The sequence below is a fragment of the Mytilus californianus genome, unplaced genomic scaffold, assembly GCF_021869535.1.
Source record: "Mytilus californianus isolate M0D057914Y unplaced genomic scaffold, xbMytCali1.0.p SCAF_10, whole genome shotgun sequence".
In the NCBI taxonomy this organism is placed as follows: Eukaryota; Metazoa; Mollusca; class Bivalvia; order Mytilida; family Mytilidae; genus Mytilus; species Mytilus californianus.
Window position 1 is genome coordinate 74,226,072 of NW_026262582.1, and position 20,193 is coordinate 74,246,264.

Here is a 20,193-nt window from a genome sequence, read left to right on the forward strand (position 1 = left end):
GTAAGAAGGGAAGTTTAATTATTGAATGTGGGTCATGGGTCTTTTTTCAGTATGTGTCTTGTTACCATTATGCAAAATTATCTAAAATATGGTTCTTGGTTGTAGGGATATTTTGAAAGTCCCTTCCTACCCTCCCACATACATTTTAATTGAGAATAGCCCTTATGTTATCTCTTTAAATATTTGCAGCTTTATCTTAGTTCGTGATAAGATTTAAACAATTTACAACATGTGCTGCAAATTTTTTATATTCTTTATTATAGATACAGCCTCTAAACAATGATGGACGACCTATAGGAGACAAATTATATGTACGGACAGGGTTGTTAGGATTCCTAGGACCGGTAAGTTGACAGTAATATAACATTGGGATATCACAAATTTCTTCATTACTAATTTTTGTCCCTTAATCATGTACACCACAGCTCGTGTAGATTTTGTCTTTTTCCACCTGCCCACCCTACGCAGGCCTCTTCTACCAGCTTAAATCTCACCATAGATTTATTTTAAAACATTGAATTCAGAAGCTTAGATAATTTTTTCCTTTGTATATTAGGTTCAACTGTTATGACGAAAGGAAAAGTGACTTGTCAAATTTAAGAAATATTTTAAAGATAAATGATCATATATATATAGAACAATATGCTGAATAATGTTTTTGTCAAATTTTGATAAATTGTTTTCTAATTTCAGGGTGGTTTAGTATTTGTTTGTGGTAGTAAAGAAGGTCTGATGCAGGTATCAGGGCGACGGCATAATACAGACGATATAATAGCAACAGTATTGGCAGTAGAACCAATGAAATTTATTTACCGTGGACGAATTGCTGTGTTTTCAATCAATGTACTTAAAGATGAGCGAATTGTGATCGTGGCAGAACAGAGACCTGACTGTTCAGAGGAAGAGGTATAAATATGAGTTGTCTGGTTTTGTCCATTGTTGAACGAGTAACTTTGATAGATTTAGATATAGTTTTTTCACTGACCATTATTGTCTGTTTTTTGTATGTAACATTGATAACTTTTAACTTTGAACTTAGTTCTTGGTTGAGTTTTTATACGACCGCAAAAAAATTTTTGTGGTTGTATATTGGTATGACGTTATTGTCGTCGTCGTCGTTGTCGGCGTCGTCCGAAGACACATTGGTTTTCGCACTCTAACTTTAGTTTAAGTGAATGGATCTCTATGAAATTTTACCACAAGGTTCAATACCACGAAAGGAAGGTTGGGATTGATTTTGGGGGTTATGGTACCAACAGTAAAGGAATTAGGGGCCAAAAAGGGGCCAAAAATAAGCATTTTTGTAACTTCCAGACATAACTTATGTGTTAGTGTATGGATCTCTCTGACATTGTACCACATGGTTCCATATCAGCAAAGGAATGCTGGGATTGATTTAGGGGGTAATTGCTTCAAAATTTTAGGAATTAGGGGCCAAAAAAGGGGCAAAAAACAAGCATTTTTCTAGTTTCATGACAATAACTTGTGTGTAAGTGTATGGATCTTTCTGAAATTGTACTACAAGGTTCCATATCACAAAGGGAAAGATGGAATTGAGACTGGGGGTAATTGCCGAAACGTTTAGGAATTCGGGGCCAAAAAGGGGCCAAAAATAAGCATTTTTCTAGTTTCCAGACAATAACTTGTGTTCAAGTGTATGGATCTCTCTGAAATTGTACTGCAAGGTACCATACCACATAGGGAAGGCTGGGATTGATGATGGGGGTAATTGCCTCAATATTTTAGGAATTAGGGGCAAAAAACAAGCATTTTTCTAGTTTCAGGACAATAACTTGTGTGTAAGTGTATGGATCTTTCTGAAATTGTACTACAAGGTTCCATATCACAAAGGGAAAGCTGGGTTTGAGTTTGGGGGTAATTGCCTTAAACGTGTAGGAATTTGGGGCCAAAAAGGGGCCAAAAAACACATTTTTCTAGTTTCCAGACAATAACTTGTGTTCAAGTGTATGGATCTCTCTGAAATTGTACTGCAAGGTACCATACCACAAAGGGAAGGCTGGGATTGAGTTTGTGGGTGATGAATCATAAGGGGGTTCAAAAAATTTGGGGGAGGGGATATTTTTTTTTTTCCTTTTTTTTCTTTTTTTTTTCTTTTAAAATTTTCCATTTTAAGTTGGTTATTTCTGATTTATATTTAAAAGCAAATAATAATGATATGGTAGGAGATACACACCAAACAGGATGTGTAAATTATTATATAATAAGTATTGTGCAATAGCAAGAAATTTTCAATTGCACAGTATTGCACAATAGCAAGAAATCTTCAATTGCACAGTATTGTGCAACAGCAAGAAATCTTCAATTGCACAGTATTGCGCAATAGCAAGAAATATCCAATAGCACAATATTGCGCAATAGCAAGAAATTGTCAATTGTACAGTATTGCGCAATAGCAAGAAATATTTAATTGCACAGTATTGTGCAAAAGAATATACTTCGTATAAATTGCTTATTTCTTGACCAATTTCAATGGGGTTTTATTCTTGAATTCTTGGGGTTCTTTAATATGCTGAATCTAACCGTGTATTTAGTTTTTTCGATTTTGGGCCCCGTTTTTAAATTGGTCCACATTGAGGTCCAAAGGGTCCAAAATTAAACTTTGTTTGATTTCATCAAAAATTGAATTATTGGGGTTCTTTGATATGCCGAATCTAACCATGTATTTAGATTCTTAATTTTTGGTTCGGTTTTCAAATTGGTCTACATTAAGGTCCAAAGGGTCCAAAATTAAACTTAGTTTGATTTTAACAAAAATTGAATTCTTAGGGTTCTTTGATATGCTGAATCTAAACATGTATTTAGATTTTTGATTATGGGCCCAGTTTTCAAGTTGGTCCAAATCGGGGTCCAAAATTAAACTTTGTTTGATTTCAACAAAAATTGAATATATGGGGTTCTTTGATATGCTGAATCTAACCATGTATTTAGATTTTTGATTTTTGGGCCCCATTATCAACTTTGTCCACATTGAGGTCAAAAGGGTCCAAAATTAAACTTTGTTTGATTTCATCAAAAATTGAATTCTTGGGGTTCTTTGATATGCTGAATCTAACCATGTATTTAGATTTTGGATATTGGACCATAATAGGTGAATGTTCAATTTAAAATTTTTAAGTTCTTAGACCACATTCATTCTGTGTCAGAAACCTATGCTGTGTCAAATATTTAATCACAATCCAAATTCAGAGCTGTATCAAGCTTGAATGTTGTGTCCATACTTGCCCCAACTGTTCAGGGTTCGACCTCTGCGGTCGTATCAAGCTGCGCCCTGCGGAGCATTTTATTAGAACATGTAAACATAAGGAATTTGGTACAACACCATCTGTACATGAAAAAGAGAGGCAAACAATACCTATCTCATAAGACGAAAATAAACTAACAATGTCAAGGCAAAAAAAGAAAAAAGAAAACAACAGTACACAAAACACATCATAGAAAAGTAAAGACTGAGCAACACGAACCCCCACCAAAAACTAGGGGTGATCTCAGGTGCTCCAGAAGGGTAAGCATATTCTTTTCCACATGTGACTTTGCAGTGCCAACTTTCATACTTTCATCTATTAAATCTGGAAATTCTAGTAAGAAAGTTGCCCCCCCCCCCCCTACCTTACCCCCCCAAAAAAATTAAGATAAACAATGGCCTCTAGAATGTTGTTCTTTTTCATGTTTTATTAATTTTTATAGACATGATTTTTTACCTATCACTTGTAAATTAGGATTATAATACAAGAATTTTCACTTCCGATCAACTTATTTTATACAGATTCTATAGAGTTATTAATGATAATACATTGTTTATCTAATTCTGATAATCCAACAAATTTGTGAAATAATTAAGTGTCTAGCATTAATTCATTTTATACTTTCTTTTGTATTTCTTTTGATTTAAACATTATAAATTTTTTCAGAGTTTCCAATGGATGAGTAGAGTTTTACAAGCCGTAGATAGTATACATCAAGTTGGGGTCTTTTGTTTGTCTCTAGTCCCTCACAATTATTTGCCAAAGGTATGTACAACAGTCTAGTTTTACAAGCTGTAGATAGTATACATCAAGTTGGGGTTTTGTTTGTCTCTAGTCCCTCACAATTATTTACCAAAGGTAGGTTACAACAGTCCAGTTTTACAGGCCGTAGTTAGTATACATCAAGTTGGGGTTTTGTTTGTCTCTAGTCCCTCACAATTATTTACCAAAGGTAGGTAAAACTATAGATTATACACTTTGTACCAAAATGATGACGGTATCTCACAATCTAAGACAATGAAGACCTTTCCAGGGGTCTTGAAGAATGCATTTCTTGAATGATGGAAGTTTTTCAGGGGTCTTGTGGTAGAATGCTTTCATTAAATGATGAAAGCTATTGGTTCTATCAGTGGTTTAAACCACAACCAAATAATTCAGTTACTATATCCCCAGCTCTATGATGGATACATAAATGCATTAATTCCTAGTCAATAAAAATTGTCAAGTAATTATTCGGAACAACCTCAGGATTTACCTATTTTGATAACAATCAGCTGGCACCAATCAATATCAGGATTTTATAACTGAGCATAAATGGACACTTAAAAAGTGTGCTTCAAATTTGTCTAAAGTATAAAAATTTTATTACAGCAGTAAAGTTAAAAAGAGTGCACACGCTGAAATGTCTCGCCTTCTTTACTAATCATTGATATTATGTTGATAGTCCTAAATATAAAGCTTTATTACAACTGTCACATAAACTTAACATTAACCAAGTAAACTAAACATTGACCACTGAACCATGAAAATGAGGTCAAGGTCAGATGAACCATGCTAGGCAGGCATGTACAGCTAACAATTCTTCCATACAACAAATATAGTTGACCTATTGCTTATAGTTTAAGAAAAACAGACCAAAACACAAAAACTTAACACTGAGCAATGAACCTTGAAAATGAGGTCAAGGTCAAATAAAACCTGCGTGACTGACAAATAGATCATAAAATATTTCCATACACCAAATATAGTTGAACTATTGCATATAGTATTAGAAAAAAAGACCAAAACACAAAAACTTAACTGTAACCACTGAACCATGAAAATGAGGTCAAGGTCAGATGACACCTGCCAGTTGGACATGTACACCTTACAGTCCTTCCATACACCGAATATACTAGACCTATTATAGGTATCTATATTATATATATAGTTATCCTATTACTTATAATAAGAGAGAATTTAACATTACAAAAAAATCTTAACTTTTTTTTCAAGTAGTCACTGAACCATGAAAATGAGTTCAAGGACATTGGACATGTGACTGACGGAAACTTTGTAACATGAGGCAGTCGCAGGCTCGACAAAAACCTTGATAGACAGAAATGTGTTAGAATAGAAAAAATGACCTTGATCTTTTATCTTTACAGACTCCACTGGGTGGTATACATTTACATGAAACAAAGAAAAGATTTTTAGAAGGAAGCTTACATCCTGCAAATGTGCTCATGTGTCCTCATACATGTGTTACAAATCTACCAAAACCAAGAGAATTCAAACCAGGTTTGTGCTTTTATTAAATCAAATTATATGCATATTTTTTTTAAAGGAAATGTGGTGTAAGACAACATTCCACCAGAGACCAATGGAAGTGGTTGTAAACATCTATAGGTCACTGTGCGACCTTCAATAATAATAAAAAGGCTAAAAAATTCATACCAACAGCCTGATTTTACATTTTGTCATGTCATGGCTGTTTTGCATAGGTTTTACTCATTGTTGAAGGCCATACAGTGACCTAAAGATGCCAATACTATGTCATTTTTTCTTTGGTGGATAGTTGTCTCATTGGCAGTATTATACCAGATCTTCTTATGTTTATTACCATGCAACCAGGAAAATAAGAAAAATTCTTAAGATTATTCAAATATGTTCAAAACCTTAGAAAAAAAAAATGAAACCGTGAAAAGGTACTACTGTGGATTCATTTATTTTCGTGGATTGAGGATTCTTTGCATTTTCGTGGATATTTGATTTCGTGGTTTGCCAATCTGTGCATACAAAGTCTATATTAAATATGTAATTCGTTGAACATTTGAATTCGTGGTTCACCTGTACCCACGAAACCCACGAAAATTGGTATCCAACTAATAATTATGAATCCACGTATCATACAATGGATGAAGAAAATATTTCCAGCTAGACCTGTATTGAAGTATAAATTTTTATACAATTATAATGTTTTCTTCCAGATGTGACGCCCTCAGCAGTCCATGTTGGTAACATTGTACAGGGGGCAAGGATGGCGTGGGCTCAAGGGAGAGAACTTACATCTTCAGACGAAGAGACAGATAATGCTAAAAAGGTAATTGAGGCATATTGGAAAGTCCTTCAATATTCTATAAAGGAACTGATCATATTAGGGACATTTTTACTCGAATGTTTAAAGGTTGAGAGTTATTTTAAAATCAGAAATTTTACAATGTTTTTATATTTACAATTAATATTTGGGGATTAGAATTGCATTAAGGTGGTACCAAACACCTTGACTAAAATTAATTTGGCTCGTTTAATTTTCATAAAATTTTGACAAAACATTTACTTTGACCCTTTTACAAAAATATAAAACTTCAAAAAACTTGAACCACACACTTTATCATATTTCAAATTTCATTGGATATATAGCAATTTGACAAACACTAATTTTGATCATCGTGAAGCTTAATATTTCCTTAACAGATTGAAACGTTCAGCTGAATTTTACAGAGTTATCTCCCTGTAGTGTTATGTACCACATTAATTGGAATTCTGTTTGTATTAAGTTTTCCCTGAAATTGCATTGGTAAAGAATTTGTTTGTTGAACAACAATTGCAATGCAGTCGAATAGTTACTGAATTTAATAAATCTTGTTTGATTTTCTCCTTGGACTCATTTTTTTCATGATTTTCTGTTTTTATTCTTTGCTGCAACATATGAGCTGTGTTGGATAGAAATTGACCTTATGCAAATGAATATCAATACATCTGTTAACTTATTTTAGGTTGAAAAAATCTCTATGGAAAGCCTGGAACTGTTTTAGAATTGAATTGTCATAAGAACCCTACAAAACTAGACGAAATTTTTTCTTTTATTTCGAATTTGAGTCTTCCAAAATCAATCAAAGTCTTTAAAATAAACATGTATACGTGCACTTGCATAAGGTCGATTTCTATCTGAGGCAGCTCATATGTCAAAGAAGGAGTCCAACTGTCTGTAATAAGAACTTTTTTTTTGCTAATGTAAAAAAATGCATTGTCATTTTGAAAAAAAATTAAACTACAGAGTTTGCCAAAGTGATGAATGGTTTGATAGAAATTCAGGTCATGTTGATAATTATTATTTAATGGTCAGAACAAAATTTCACTGGACAATCAATAAATGCAAACCAACTAATTTTTGTGAGCCATTTATTTTTTCATAACTTTCAAGAGTAAAATAATTGCATGAATATGACAATTTAGAATCTTCTATATTGTTACATTATCTAAAAATCCACAAAAATAAATCGTCAAGGAGTCAGCTAAAACTTGCTTAATGTGAAAAAAACAGCAAGAAAAATTCTAATCATCCAAGTCATCTACAAAAATAAAAGATATCCAAGATAAAATCCAAAATTTATTATTCAGTCCTGCATTTGAATATTTTAATTTATTTTCATCTACTTGATTTACAGCACCAGTTTTTAACAGAGATTTTACGATGGAGGTCACAGTCCACACCTGATCATATATTATTTACGATGCTCAATTCTAAGGTAAGTGTAGTTGGCCTATTCATTTGTGTATAATTTACAGTTTTATATTTTTTATTTAAAGGCATTGATATGTGTGTTATGTGTGTTTATATTTGAATTATTTACAGTGATTTGTGTTGTGGTATGTATTGTGCTTGTTAATGTATTTACAAAGTATGTGTATTGTGTATGTATGTGTGCTTTATTTACAATGCTCAGTTCAAATGCATTTTTGTCTTTTATATATTATTTTTAAATTATTTACAAATATTAATGTTGATTTAAGTTGAAGAGTTATTTTTTTGCTTGGACATTGAAAATCAGTCACGGTGTCACTGTAACATTTGACAATGTCCAGCAGCAGTGTTGGATCCAGGGGCATAGAAGCCGTATCCCTCCTCCCCCAACTTTGATCACCAAAACAAATAAAATCTCAGTTTCTTATAATTTATTTGTATTTTTACCAAGAGAAAGTTGTTGTTAATGTATTTGTGATTTTAATATTTATTATTATTTTTGAAACTGAATGTTTATGTGTTCATTTGGTGTACAATGGTATAAATATTTGAAAACAAGGCACGGACACAATTCAGATAAGTTTGATAGCCTTTTTGTGAGACAAGAAAGAACTAAATAACAGGATAATTGTAATTTAAGACTCTCTTGTTGATAGATACATTTGCTAATTTGAAAATGCTCAGTATGACTCACAAATTTAAAATTTAACTATCTCCATTGAAAAAATGTCGTTATCGGAGGGAGTAGTGTGGTAGATAAAAAAATCAATGTCAGAACTGCAGAAATCTTGGAAATCTTTATTTACAACTTTCTTACAGCTAAAAATTTTTTGTGGCTTCTTTTTTTTGCAGGGGAATTTTTACCTTCTAAAATAATGTAACTACATGTAGTTTGTTTGATTTTAAAATCAAAACTGAGGAAAGATAATAAAGATTCATAAAAAAGATTTTATTTTGTTTGCCATATTTCCTAAAAAATCTAAATCACTTTGAAAATCTAGTGTGTAGGACTTTTTATAGTTTACAAAAACATTTTAGTGACCAAGATTTTGACTTGTAATATTTGTTTGTATGCTACATATACTATGTTTCTATCAGATTCAAGGGAAATGGCCTTACCAGGTAATGACCTACTAACACAATGTAAACAAATAATATAATATATATATCAGAGTTACATACAAGGAAAGAAAACAAATGTAGCAATTCATGTAGATATAAGGCTGCTCAGAGCATGTTGGTAATCTATACAGTTATGGCATAATTTGATATTTTTTTGACTGACAAATTCTTCAGTAATCGAAACAAGAGCTGTTCCAGAATTAAAGGCACATACCTGTCAACTTTTCAAAATTTCCATGGGGGATTTTAATTGCAAGAGTACATAATGCTCCTCTTTTATTGTCATAAGTGTTTTTAATCTATTACTATATTGTTTGAATCAGTATATATGTGCTTAAATACCCTTTTCACTCATTTGAATGCCTGTTTTGAAGTGTTCAGTTAATATGATAAAGAACTTTAAAATTCATGTCAACACCCCTTATGTGGGAAATCCCCCATAAATCGTGTTAGTTGGCAGGTCTGAAGGCATGGGAGTCACCTTTTTTAGACCCAACCATTCATTATATAAAATTGTCATTTAACACATAATTTTTCAAAATTCTATTGAAAATGCAACCACCCTGCAATTAATTAATTTGAGTGCCTCCCAACTATTTGACTAGATTTCAATTTTTAAATTAAACATTGTTTCAATTTATAATTTCAAAGAATTACCAAGAATTCAAGAAATGTCAAATTATGCCCTCTGAATGTATGAAATGTATGTCATGTAATGGTATAATATAATCTGAATGATTTTATATTTAGAAAGAGTACACCATAATCCCTTGTCTACTAAATTGATGTTTTTCTCAAAATCATTCACAAAGGTCTTTCAAACTTAGATGATATTGTAGCTGAGAAACTTCCTCTAATTTTCAGAACTATAGATAATCTATTATTACAACACATTTAAAAATACCATTGGAAGTTCATTATCTGATTAAAGATTAACAAACTGAGGGTTCTTTTATTTTTCCAGGGTACCAAATTTTGTTGATGTTAGAAAAAATATATTTTTTCTGATACTGGATTTCATGGTTTGCCAAAGTTAGCATACAATCCTATGAGAAATTGATTTATTTTTTAACTTTAAATTTGTGGTTCATCTTTATTCACGAAATTCACGAAAATTGATACCCAAGTAATAATAATCCACAGTAAGATTTAAGGATGTACTTAGGTTAGGTTTTGGAATTTTTGTCAGATGTACGGACTCCTTGGTTTTTTTTCCTACGATACAGGGTAAAATATTTTGCCCCATAACACCCATTTTTCTTTTCATATAAGACTTCAATAGCTCATAAAAGGTCATTTACCAAAATTTTAGCAGATTCTAGATTTCTTTTCTTTCAGTTTGAGACCCAAATAATACCAATGCAAATATAAGGTAAAAGTCTGAGTAAGCCTTTTCCCGCCATTTTTTTAAAAATTAAGTATCTCGAAAAGGAGCTCCATATCAATATTTTTAGCTTATTTTGTTCCTCAACTAATGCTCTTTTGACTTATAGCATCAATTTTAAATTCTAGATTTTTTTTAATTTCACCTAAGTTCATCCTTAATAACAAGATTCTGTTGCTGACAGGAAATTGTGGAGTGAATCAGGATACTACATGCAAAGATTTACAATTCAGATAGTGAACTCTCGATGCTATTTTTAAATGCAGTGTAACTGAACAAAACTCTGTTGAGGATAGGATTGAAAATTTTTTCATTTCTTCTTTTTCAAATATGTATATGTGTTTAACCTTTGTCTCTGTTCAGATCTTAATGGCATGTTTTCTGTGGACATATAATGCATTACAAAAGAATTACGAAAAAACCTGTTTTCTCCGTTTGGGGGTCAATATATAGGGTTAAAATTATTTTCTGTGTGCAACAATGTTCAGTCAAACTGGGGAATTTCCTGGTTACTAGGGATGTTAGTATCTCTGCACATCAAGAGTTTCAGTGATAGAAAGAAGAGTTTATAATTGAAGGGGAGAAATATTGGGTCTTAGTGTTTGGATCAGAAAATATATGACCTTTTACATTATTTTAAACTTGACAAGCTTATGACAGCTCTAAAGACATTAACAATACCAATTTGTTTGCACCAGATGCACATTTCGACTAAACTGATATTTAAATGTTGAAATCTGTTCTTATTTTATAAAACACAACTGTTGATTCTAACTATACCATTGTTTTTCAAGTGGGATTCAAAACTCTACGATTTCCTGTTTCACCCTCTTTTTTTAATGTACCCGTTGATTATCATTTTGATTTGTTGCTTTCTATAATATGCATGCAATATTTTTCACGTGATGTTAAGTTACCAACAATGGATAAATTCTTCTTATTCGTTATATCATATGTTATTTTACTTGCAGATTCAGCCTCAGTTACAAATGACTTGTTCACAGTTACATAAGAGAGCAGAAAGAATAGGTTGTATGTTAATGGAAAAAGGGAGACTGAATACTGGAGATCATGTTGCTCTGATTTACTCTCCAGGTAAGGGGCCATCTCAAACTAATATAATTCATGTAAGGGAGAAAGGTAGACTAAAGGATGTTCTCTCCTCTTGTTTTTGAATTTTTGCCAGATATTCGGAATCCTCTGGTTTTATCCATGTAGTGCCATTAAAAAATTTGCCCGCTAACCCCTACTTTTCTTTTCATAATTTTATAACATATAGTTTAAAAAGCCATATTTGAAAATCTTATAAAATCCTTGTTATTTTTTCATTGTTTTTGAAAGAAAAAAGATGACAATGTTAAATGTATGAAAAATCTAGAGAGAATCATTTCCCGCCAAATTTTCAATGGCTTATTACTCGAAAACAAGCACACGGACCCTTAATTTTTTTCTGCTTTTTTAGTTCCTTTATTTACAAACTTTCAATTTAAAACAGTCTTTTAAAAAGCTTGTTATTTTGAAACAGAGTAGCAAACATCCTTAAGACAGGAGATCGTTTTGCTGGACTAAGTACTAAGTAAACTTAAAGAAAGGAACCATCTTAGACAACTGTGATTTAGATAAGGGATCATCTCAAACAACTATTCTGAAAATATGTAATAATCTCAATTACTAAAGGTAAGCGTTATCAGTTGATGGCCATCTCAAACTGAATAACAATGAGACTTCAACCCAATGACACGAGAAATCCAAAAGAACATATAGAGGTCAATGTATTGTTTACAACAGCAAACAAGTATCTATACAGTACATTAAGCTCTAAATTACAAGTAGTCGAGGGAAGTTTTGAATAGATTTAATGATCTGTCATCAACAACAAATTCCTTAAAGGACAAATAAACACTGAGATATAACTAAGTACCAATAATACTGAACATGCTGAAGAAAAGACAAGCCATGAAAACGTTACTACATATATTTTAAGAACAAACTTAAAACTTACTTAATAAGGTGGTACCTAACACTACAGGGAGATAACTCTGTAAAAATCAGCTAAACGTTTTAATTACGTTGTATTGTTAAGGAAATATTAAGCTTCTCAATGATCAAAATTAGTGTTTGTCAAACTGCTATATAACCAGTGAAATTTTTCTGATAAAGTGGTTGGTTCAAATTTTTTGAAATTTTTATATTTTTGACAAAGGGTCAAAGTAAACATTTTGTCAAAATTTTATGAAAATTAAACGAGCCAAATTAATATTAGTCAAGGTGTTGGGTACCACCTTAATGATAATATTATTATTTTTTCTTGCATAGTAATTGTCAGAATGTGATGTGTTTTTTAGGGATAGAATTAATAGCAGCTTTCTATGGTTGTTTATATGTGGGTTGTGTTCCCGTGACGATACGACCGCCCCACCCACAGAATATTGCCACAACATTACCAACAGTTAAAATGATAGTTGAAGTCAGCAAAGCATCAGCTATATTAACCAGTTCTATGGTACTGAAGCTGATGAAATCAAAGGTTTGTATATTTCTTCAGTTACCTGTTCCAATCTGTTAATCCCTCCTCTATAAGGAGAACCTGGAATTCTTCCAGTGGTTGTTTTATATCTGTTACACTTTAACTAGTCTGTTTTCTTCCACATCAATACTTCTATTAATTTGATTAATTATACCCCCGTTTTAAAAAAGTGGGGGTATACTGTTTTACCTCTGTCTGTCTGTCTGTCTGTCCATCCATCTGTCCGTCCTTCCATCCTTCCGTCAGTCCGTCCATCCCATGAATATTTTTCGTCGCATCTTTCTCAGGAAATACACTACAAGGATTTCTGAAATTTGGTTTCAGGGTTTATACAAGTCAGCTATACCATTGATGCGTTTTCAGATTCATCACTCAATAACTTCCTGTTTACCGTCAAGTATTTGGGCAGTGGTATCATCAGTGAGCAGTAGCTCACAGTTTCACTTGTTTATAGTTAAAATTACTTTGTCAAAATTAACAAATTTACAGTTTTAGTACCATGTGACATTGACCTTTATCTTTATAATAATGTTGATTTGATTCAGAATTCTTATGGGGTATGCCTGCTGTTTATTTTCATTTATAAATAAAAGAGACAGAAGTTACCTAAGCGACATTCAAAACTCATAAGTCATATAGAAAGTGACTATGCCGAGGGAAAAATGAATAACAATGAAAAGACATGACAGTCGACAAAACACTACACAGAAAGCTAAGGACTGAGCAACATGGAGACAATATGAAAGTATTATTGTCTGTGGTGTATCAATTTTTGTAGATTTCTAGGTTCTTTCCAACAACAACCTAAAGTACCCAACAAACAACAAACTTTCCATGTAGTTAGAATGTTTTAATCTTAAAACCAAAAATGTTAATCCATGGACATTGATACCTGTGAAGTATTTCCACAGCATAGACAGTTTTGAATTGACATATTTTAAGTTAGAAGTGTTTCTCTTTGTCAGCATATTGAAGGGCAATGTGCAGAAATTCCTTTTTTTTTAAAATCAAAACAATTTCTTCTATTTGTATACTAAATGCTTATCTTTAGAAAAAGTTGTTTATAGATCAATTTTAATTTGTTTATGGCTTGTTTGATTCGTCACCACGATCTAATAAGAATTTGTTTTCTAACTTGCTTGTACCTCATGTGTAAAGTTCTCAAATATGATCAACCAATTCACCCAAGCAATATGGCAACCAAGGGAAATAACTGTAACTCAATTTACAACAATTTACAACAATATGATTGATTGATTGATTGGTGTTGAACGCCACTTTCAAATCTATTGTGCTATTTCGTGGCGGTCAGTTTTTATTGGTGGAGGAAGCCGAAGTGCTTAGAGAGAACCACGACCTTCGGTAGGAAAACTGACAATCATGGTCAATTAAGATTGGAGTCGAGTGCACATGCCCCGTGTGGGATTTGAACTCACAACCTCAGTGTTGACTGGCTAGTGATACAGTAGTTTGACTACTTAGACCACTCGGCCACCAAAGCCCCTATTTACAACAAAAGAAAACTATGTCAGAACTAAATGCATTTTGCAAAATCAAAGATATGTCCAGGTTGGATATTTTGTCTTCCTATACATTGTTACCTAGCTATATATAGTGAGCTGATATGTAAAAAATCAGCAAGCTCTGTATGTTGATTTAATACAAAAAGGGTGCATAAACATTTTAATTAATGTTAGTGCTATTCCAGAAAAATGAATAACAAGGGGGGGTTGGTTATTTCAAGTTTCACCACCCATATACAATTTTGATTTAAATGCCTTGACCCCATTACCCATATATTATTAAAATTGAGTCCCTCCCAACCCCCCTTCTTACAAATTTTCCTGGAATAGCCCTTATATGATGGTTTAAACGGTAAACACAATAATTTGTTTTCACTTACAGGAAGCAACATCTATAGTGGAACCAAAGTCATGGCCTTCATTTATAGACACAGATGATTTAACCAAGAAAAAAATACAAGTGGTTTACCGAGCACCTACTCCAGAAATGATTTGTTATCTGGACTTTAGTGTTTCTACTACTGGGATGTTAGCAGGTGTTAAGGTAAGGAACAACTGGATCTTTATACCCCTGATTTAAAAAAGTGGGGTATACTGTTTTACCTCTGTCTGTCCGTCCGTCCGTCCGTCCGTCCATCTGTCCGTCCATCCATCCATCCGTCCATCGGTCCCATGAAAATTTTTCGTCGCATTTTTATCAGGAACTACAATACAAGGATTTCTGAAATTTAAGTCGGCTATACTGTGTGATGCGTTTTCAGATTGATCACTCGACAACTTCCTGTTTACCGTCCAAGTATTTGGGCTGGGGGTATCATCAGTTAGCAGTAGCTCACAGTTTCACTTATTTATTTCTCCTAAATACAGAAATTACCAGGAATCAAAGGGGAAAAGCAGAATTATGGCAAATCAGAAATATTTAGTGTAAATTTATAGAACAGCTAAGTCAACAATTGAATTTCAAAAATAAACTTGTGACGGAACAATGCATTAAGTAACAAATGACATTAGTTCAAGGTCAATGACGATTGCCTATAATGTGATCATGTTCTTTCTGCTGTACTGAGTCTCTGTTGAGTAGCTTGATTAGGAAAGTGAACCCACAAAAAGATTAAAACAAATTAAAAAAAAGTAGCCATGCTATTGTATTATTGATAAAATATTTTTTTCTTTGTAGATGTCTCATGCTGCTGCAACTGCCCTTTGCAGAGCAATCAAACTTCAATGTGAATTTTACCCTTCAAGGGACGTAACTCTGTGTTTAGATCCATATTGTGGATTAGGTTTTGTTTTATGGTGTCTCACTAGGTAAGTACTCTTCAAGGGACGTAACTCTGTGTTTAGATCCATATTGTGGATTAGGTTTTGTCTTATGGTGTCTCACTAGGTAAGTATTGACAATCTAAAAGGATTATGGGTAATTTCAATGTTTGTATTCAAAATTAAAAAATAAAATGCCATTGGTTGAATATATGTTTGGTAGGATGTATTATGATAAATATCTTGGTAGTCTGATGGTAGTGTGCTCGCCTCAGGTTCGGGAGGTCGGAATTTGATACCTGATCAGGTAAAACCAAAGTAATGAAAATGGGTAATTGCTACTTATATGTTTAGATTGTGACATTTAAGAGTAGAAGTAAGAGCAAAGAATGGTCAGCTCGAGGTCAGGAAAATGTGTCTGGTAGGGTGTTGTAAAAAAGAAGATGTGGTATGATTGCCAATGAGACAACTCTCTACAAGAGACCAAATGACACAGAAATTAACAACTATAGGTCACCGTATGGCCTTCAACAATGAGCAAAGCCAATACCACATAGTCAGCTATAAAAGGCCCCGAAATGACAATGTAAAACAATTCAAACGAGAAAACAAACGGTCTAATTTATGTACAGAAAATGAACGAATAACAAATATGTAACACATGTTTTCGTGCAGACTGTTAACTAGTGAATTAGCATGTTTATAATCCTGTTCCTTATTGTGGATTAATTTTGTTTTTACAATGTTTCAATAAATCAGACATCATTTGTCATTTCACATCTAATGAAAAGCACCCATGCAAGTTCGATAACAATATGTTGCCTCTAATGAATAAATAAATACATTACATAGATATAAGAAGATGTGGTATGAGTGCCAATGAGACAACTCTACATCCAAGTCAAAATTTATAAAAGTAAACCATTATAGGTCTAAGTACGGTCTTCAACACGGAGCCTTGGCTCACACCGAACAGTAAGCTATAAAGGGCCCCAAAAATTACTAGTGTAAAACCATTCAAACGGGAAAACCAAAGGTCTAATCTATATAAAAAACGAGAAACGAGAAACACTTATGAACCACATCAACAAACGACAACTACTGAACATGTATGTTTCACGAGAACCTAACCTTCATATCAAAATGAAATGTTACATTCGTGATGACACGTGCTTCAACAAAAAAGTGCACAGATAAATAAAAGAAAAAAATGATAAAACTTTTTTTCATGGTCTTATTAGCATAAAAATATAATTATAAGAAATGAAATTTTTTTTTGTAATTTTATTGAGGTGTAAAAGTGTTGATCGTGCACACATTTTTAGAATGACAAAATGTGCTTTGGTCAACACTTTTTACACCCCAATGAAATTACAAAAAGAAGCATTCATTTCTTAAAGGGGGCCTCGGTGGCCGAGTGGTCTAAGTAGTTACTACTGTAATCACTAGCCAGTCAACACTGAGGTTGTGAGTTCGAACCCCGCTCGTGCGGGTGCACTCGACTCCAATCTTAATTGACTAGGATTGTCAGTTTTCCTATCGAAGGTCGGTGGTTTTCTCCGGGTACTCCAGCTTCCTCCACCAATAAAAACTGGCCGCCACGAAATAGCCCAAAAGCGATGCTTAAAAGTGGCGTTAAACACCAAAAATCAAAAAATCAAATCATTTCTTAAATAAATTCTAATAACTGTCTGTTTATTCTGTTACAGTATATATTCAGGTCATCATTCCATACTGATAGCTCCGTCAGAAGTAGAAACAAATCCAGCCGTGTGGCTGACTGCTGTTAGTAATTATAAAGGTAAACATGTAAATATTGTTGTACAGCAACCTTACAACATAGGATGAACAAAAAATACTTTGAGAAGTCATCTTTATTCTCTGGGATAGATGCCTACATCATATAAGATGAATACATTTTAGTATTAGTTGTGAATTTCCTCAACCGTAATTGACATCTTCATTAAAAGATAATGGTGCCGAATGTACTAGTTATTTTAATTCGTTCAACATTATTTTAAATCATATTATGTCTGTTTGTTTTGCTCACACATTGTTGTCAATAAAATGAAATTCTATGCGACTGTCATAAAAGTGAAAGGTTTAGCTAGCGATAAAACCAGGTTTAATCCACCATTTTCTACATAAGGAAATGCCTGTACCAAGTCAGGAATATGACAGTTATTTTCCATTCGTTAGATGTGTTGGAGCTTTTAATTTCGCCATTTAATAAAGAACTTTTCGTTTAAATTTTTCTTGGAGTTTGGTGTTTTTGTTATTTTACTTTTTCATAATACATGAAAAAATTGAGAAATAATACTTTTTTTTGTCTAGTTCGTGATACATTTTGTTCATATGGTGTGATGGAGTTGTGCACCAGAGGATTAGGAACATCTACAGCCACATTAAAGGTGAGATTTATCATGTTTTAAAAAAATATATTTTTAAATGCATAATCAGGAGGGGGGAGGTGCAGTGTCAGAGGAATGAGGGGAGTAATTGTAAAGCATGGGAAATATACAGCAGAGTGTAATGAGGAAAATAATTTTTTACTATGAATTTTAACCAAAATAAAATTTTATGATGAAAAGGGGAGGTGACATGCCCTCTATGCCCCCTTTTGAATCAACCACAGAGAATAGCAGCAATTTAAGATTTTATTTCACATCTACAGAGGGGGTCTCATTGGGGGGTTCTGATCCCGGATCCCGCTTACTGTTTTGTCAGATTCCCGTACTATGTACGTAAGCAATTCTCATTTTTTTGTAATTTCTCGTGTCCCGTTGGACTTCATTTCCCGTTTTCACGGCACAATAATTTGACTTTCACGTGTCACGCTTACAAAAAATCGGCAATCCCGCATCACGCTTAGACCCCAATGAGACCCACTACAGATTGTCAGCTCTGAGGTTGTTTGTACCTGGTCTTTTTTTACAAGGATTGCCATTTTGCCATATTTTTTTTTTTTACAAGGATTGCCATTTTTTTTAAGGATTGCCATTTTTTTTTTTTACAAGGATTGCCTTTTTTTTTTTTTTACAAGGATTGCCATTTTTATTTTTTTTTACAAGGATTGCCATTTTTTTTTTTACAAGGATTGCCATTTTTCACATGCTGTAGGTCACTGGTTCTCTCCAAACACTCTGGCTACCTCCACCAGTTAAACCTCAGAGTCATTCTATAGCCATGATAAAACAAACACATTTGGTAGAGACAACCGTGGATCTACTTGGAACACAAAATTCTTTAAATCCTGAAAAACACTTAAGGTGGTACCTATTAACACTACAGGGAGATAACTCTGTTAAAATCAGCTAAACGTTTTAATTACGTTGTATTGTTAAGGAAATATTAAGCTTCTCAATGATCAAAATAAGTGCTTGTCAAACTGCTATATAACCAATGAAATTTTTCTGATAAAGTGGTTGGTTCAAATTTTTTGAAATTTTTATATTTTTGTCAAAGGGTCAAAGTAAACATTTTGTCAAAATTTTATGAAAATTAAAAGAGCCAAATTAATATTAGTCAAGGTGTTGGGTACCACCTTAAATCCTGAAAAACACTTAAATATAAACAAAGATAGGGCTCCTGATGGGGGACAGCTGGCACATTCTGTGGTTTGGTTAAAAACTTGTTCTAAGATCTCCCACTTGTTTTTCAACTAGTGAGATTACATAGGTTTATAAAAAACACAATAGAAATAATATTTGAAAAAGTACCAGGCTGTTTAATATAGGTATTGCAGATACCAAACTAGAGATATAGAAGATACTAAAATATATGTATTGAAGATACTAAAATATATGTATTGAAGATACCAAAATATATGTATTAAAGATATCCAAATATGTGTATTGAAGATACCAAGATATATATATGTATTGAAAATACCAAAATATAAGCATTGAAGATACCGAAATATAAGTACCAAAGATAACAAAATATAGATATTAAAGATACCAAAATAAAGGTAAAGGTATTGCAGATACCATAGGAACAAGTTGAATAACATTGTATCAAGGAAATTCTATAATAATAGATAATTTTAAATCTTTATCTCTTTTGACCTTTCAGGCTCGTGGTGTCAATTTATCATGTGTTCGTACCTGTTGTGTGATATCAGAGGAACGTCCAAGGATCCAGTTGACCACATCTTTCACAAAGTTATTTGCCAATCTTGGTCTTTCTCTGAGAGCTGTCAGTACAAGTTTTGGTTGTAGGGTAAACTTAGGCATGTGCTTACAAGTAAGTATTTTAGAGTTTAGTGTGACGTTCATTTTCACTGTACTAGTACACAATTTTATTTAGGTACCAGCTGAGGACCACCTCCGGGTGTGGGATTTTCTCGCTGCATTGAAGACCCATTGGTGGCCTTCGGCTGTTATCTGTTCTTTGGTCGGGTTGTTGTCTCGTTGACATATTCCCCATTTCCATTCTCAATTTTATTCTATAAATAGTTGTACATACCACCAAAGTAGTTGATAAAGTTTAGGCCTTTGAAAATATTAGAACCTGGAGTCATTGGTCTGGCAATAACACGAAAATATTGGAACCTGGAGTCATTGGTCTGGCAATGACACGAAAATATTGGAACCTGGTGTCATTGG

The 20,193-nt window shown here is 33.0% G+C and overlaps 1 protein-coding gene across 11 annotated transcripts in view; it reads left to right on the forward strand.

Moving 5' to 3' along the window:
- The window catches only part of LOC127718514 (disco-interacting protein 2 homolog C-like), a 97,749-nt gene that overhangs the window by 69,547 nt on the left and 8,009 nt on the right, over nt 1–20,193 (forward strand). For 9 of the 11 annotated variants that reach the window (XM_052224577.1, XM_052224580.1, XM_052224579.1 and 6 more), the window contains 14 exons: nt 264–344; nt 694–906; nt 3,930–4,028; nt 5,411–5,543; nt 6,233–6,345; nt 7,694–7,774; nt 8,869–8,892; nt 11,248–11,371; nt 12,622–12,803; nt 14,709–14,870; nt 15,504–15,634; nt 17,296–17,387; nt 17,921–17,997; nt 19,661–19,831. In XM_052224577.1, coding sequence (XP_052080537.1) covers nt 264–344; nt 694–906; nt 3,930–4,028; nt 5,411–5,543; nt 6,233–6,345; nt 7,694–7,774; nt 8,869–8,892; nt 11,248–11,371; nt 12,622–12,803; nt 14,709–14,870; nt 15,504–15,634; nt 17,296–17,387; nt 17,921–17,997; nt 19,661–19,831 — 1,683 coding nt within the window. The remainder of the gene's footprint in view (nt 1–263; nt 345–693; nt 907–3,929; nt 4,029–5,410; nt 5,544–6,232; nt 6,346–7,693; nt 7,775–8,868; nt 8,893–11,247; nt 11,372–12,621; nt 12,804–14,708; nt 14,871–15,503; nt 15,635–17,295; nt 17,388–17,920; nt 17,998–19,660; nt 19,832–20,193) is intronic. The other 2 variants (XM_052224578.1, XM_052224587.1) reach the window with 1 other exon arrangement.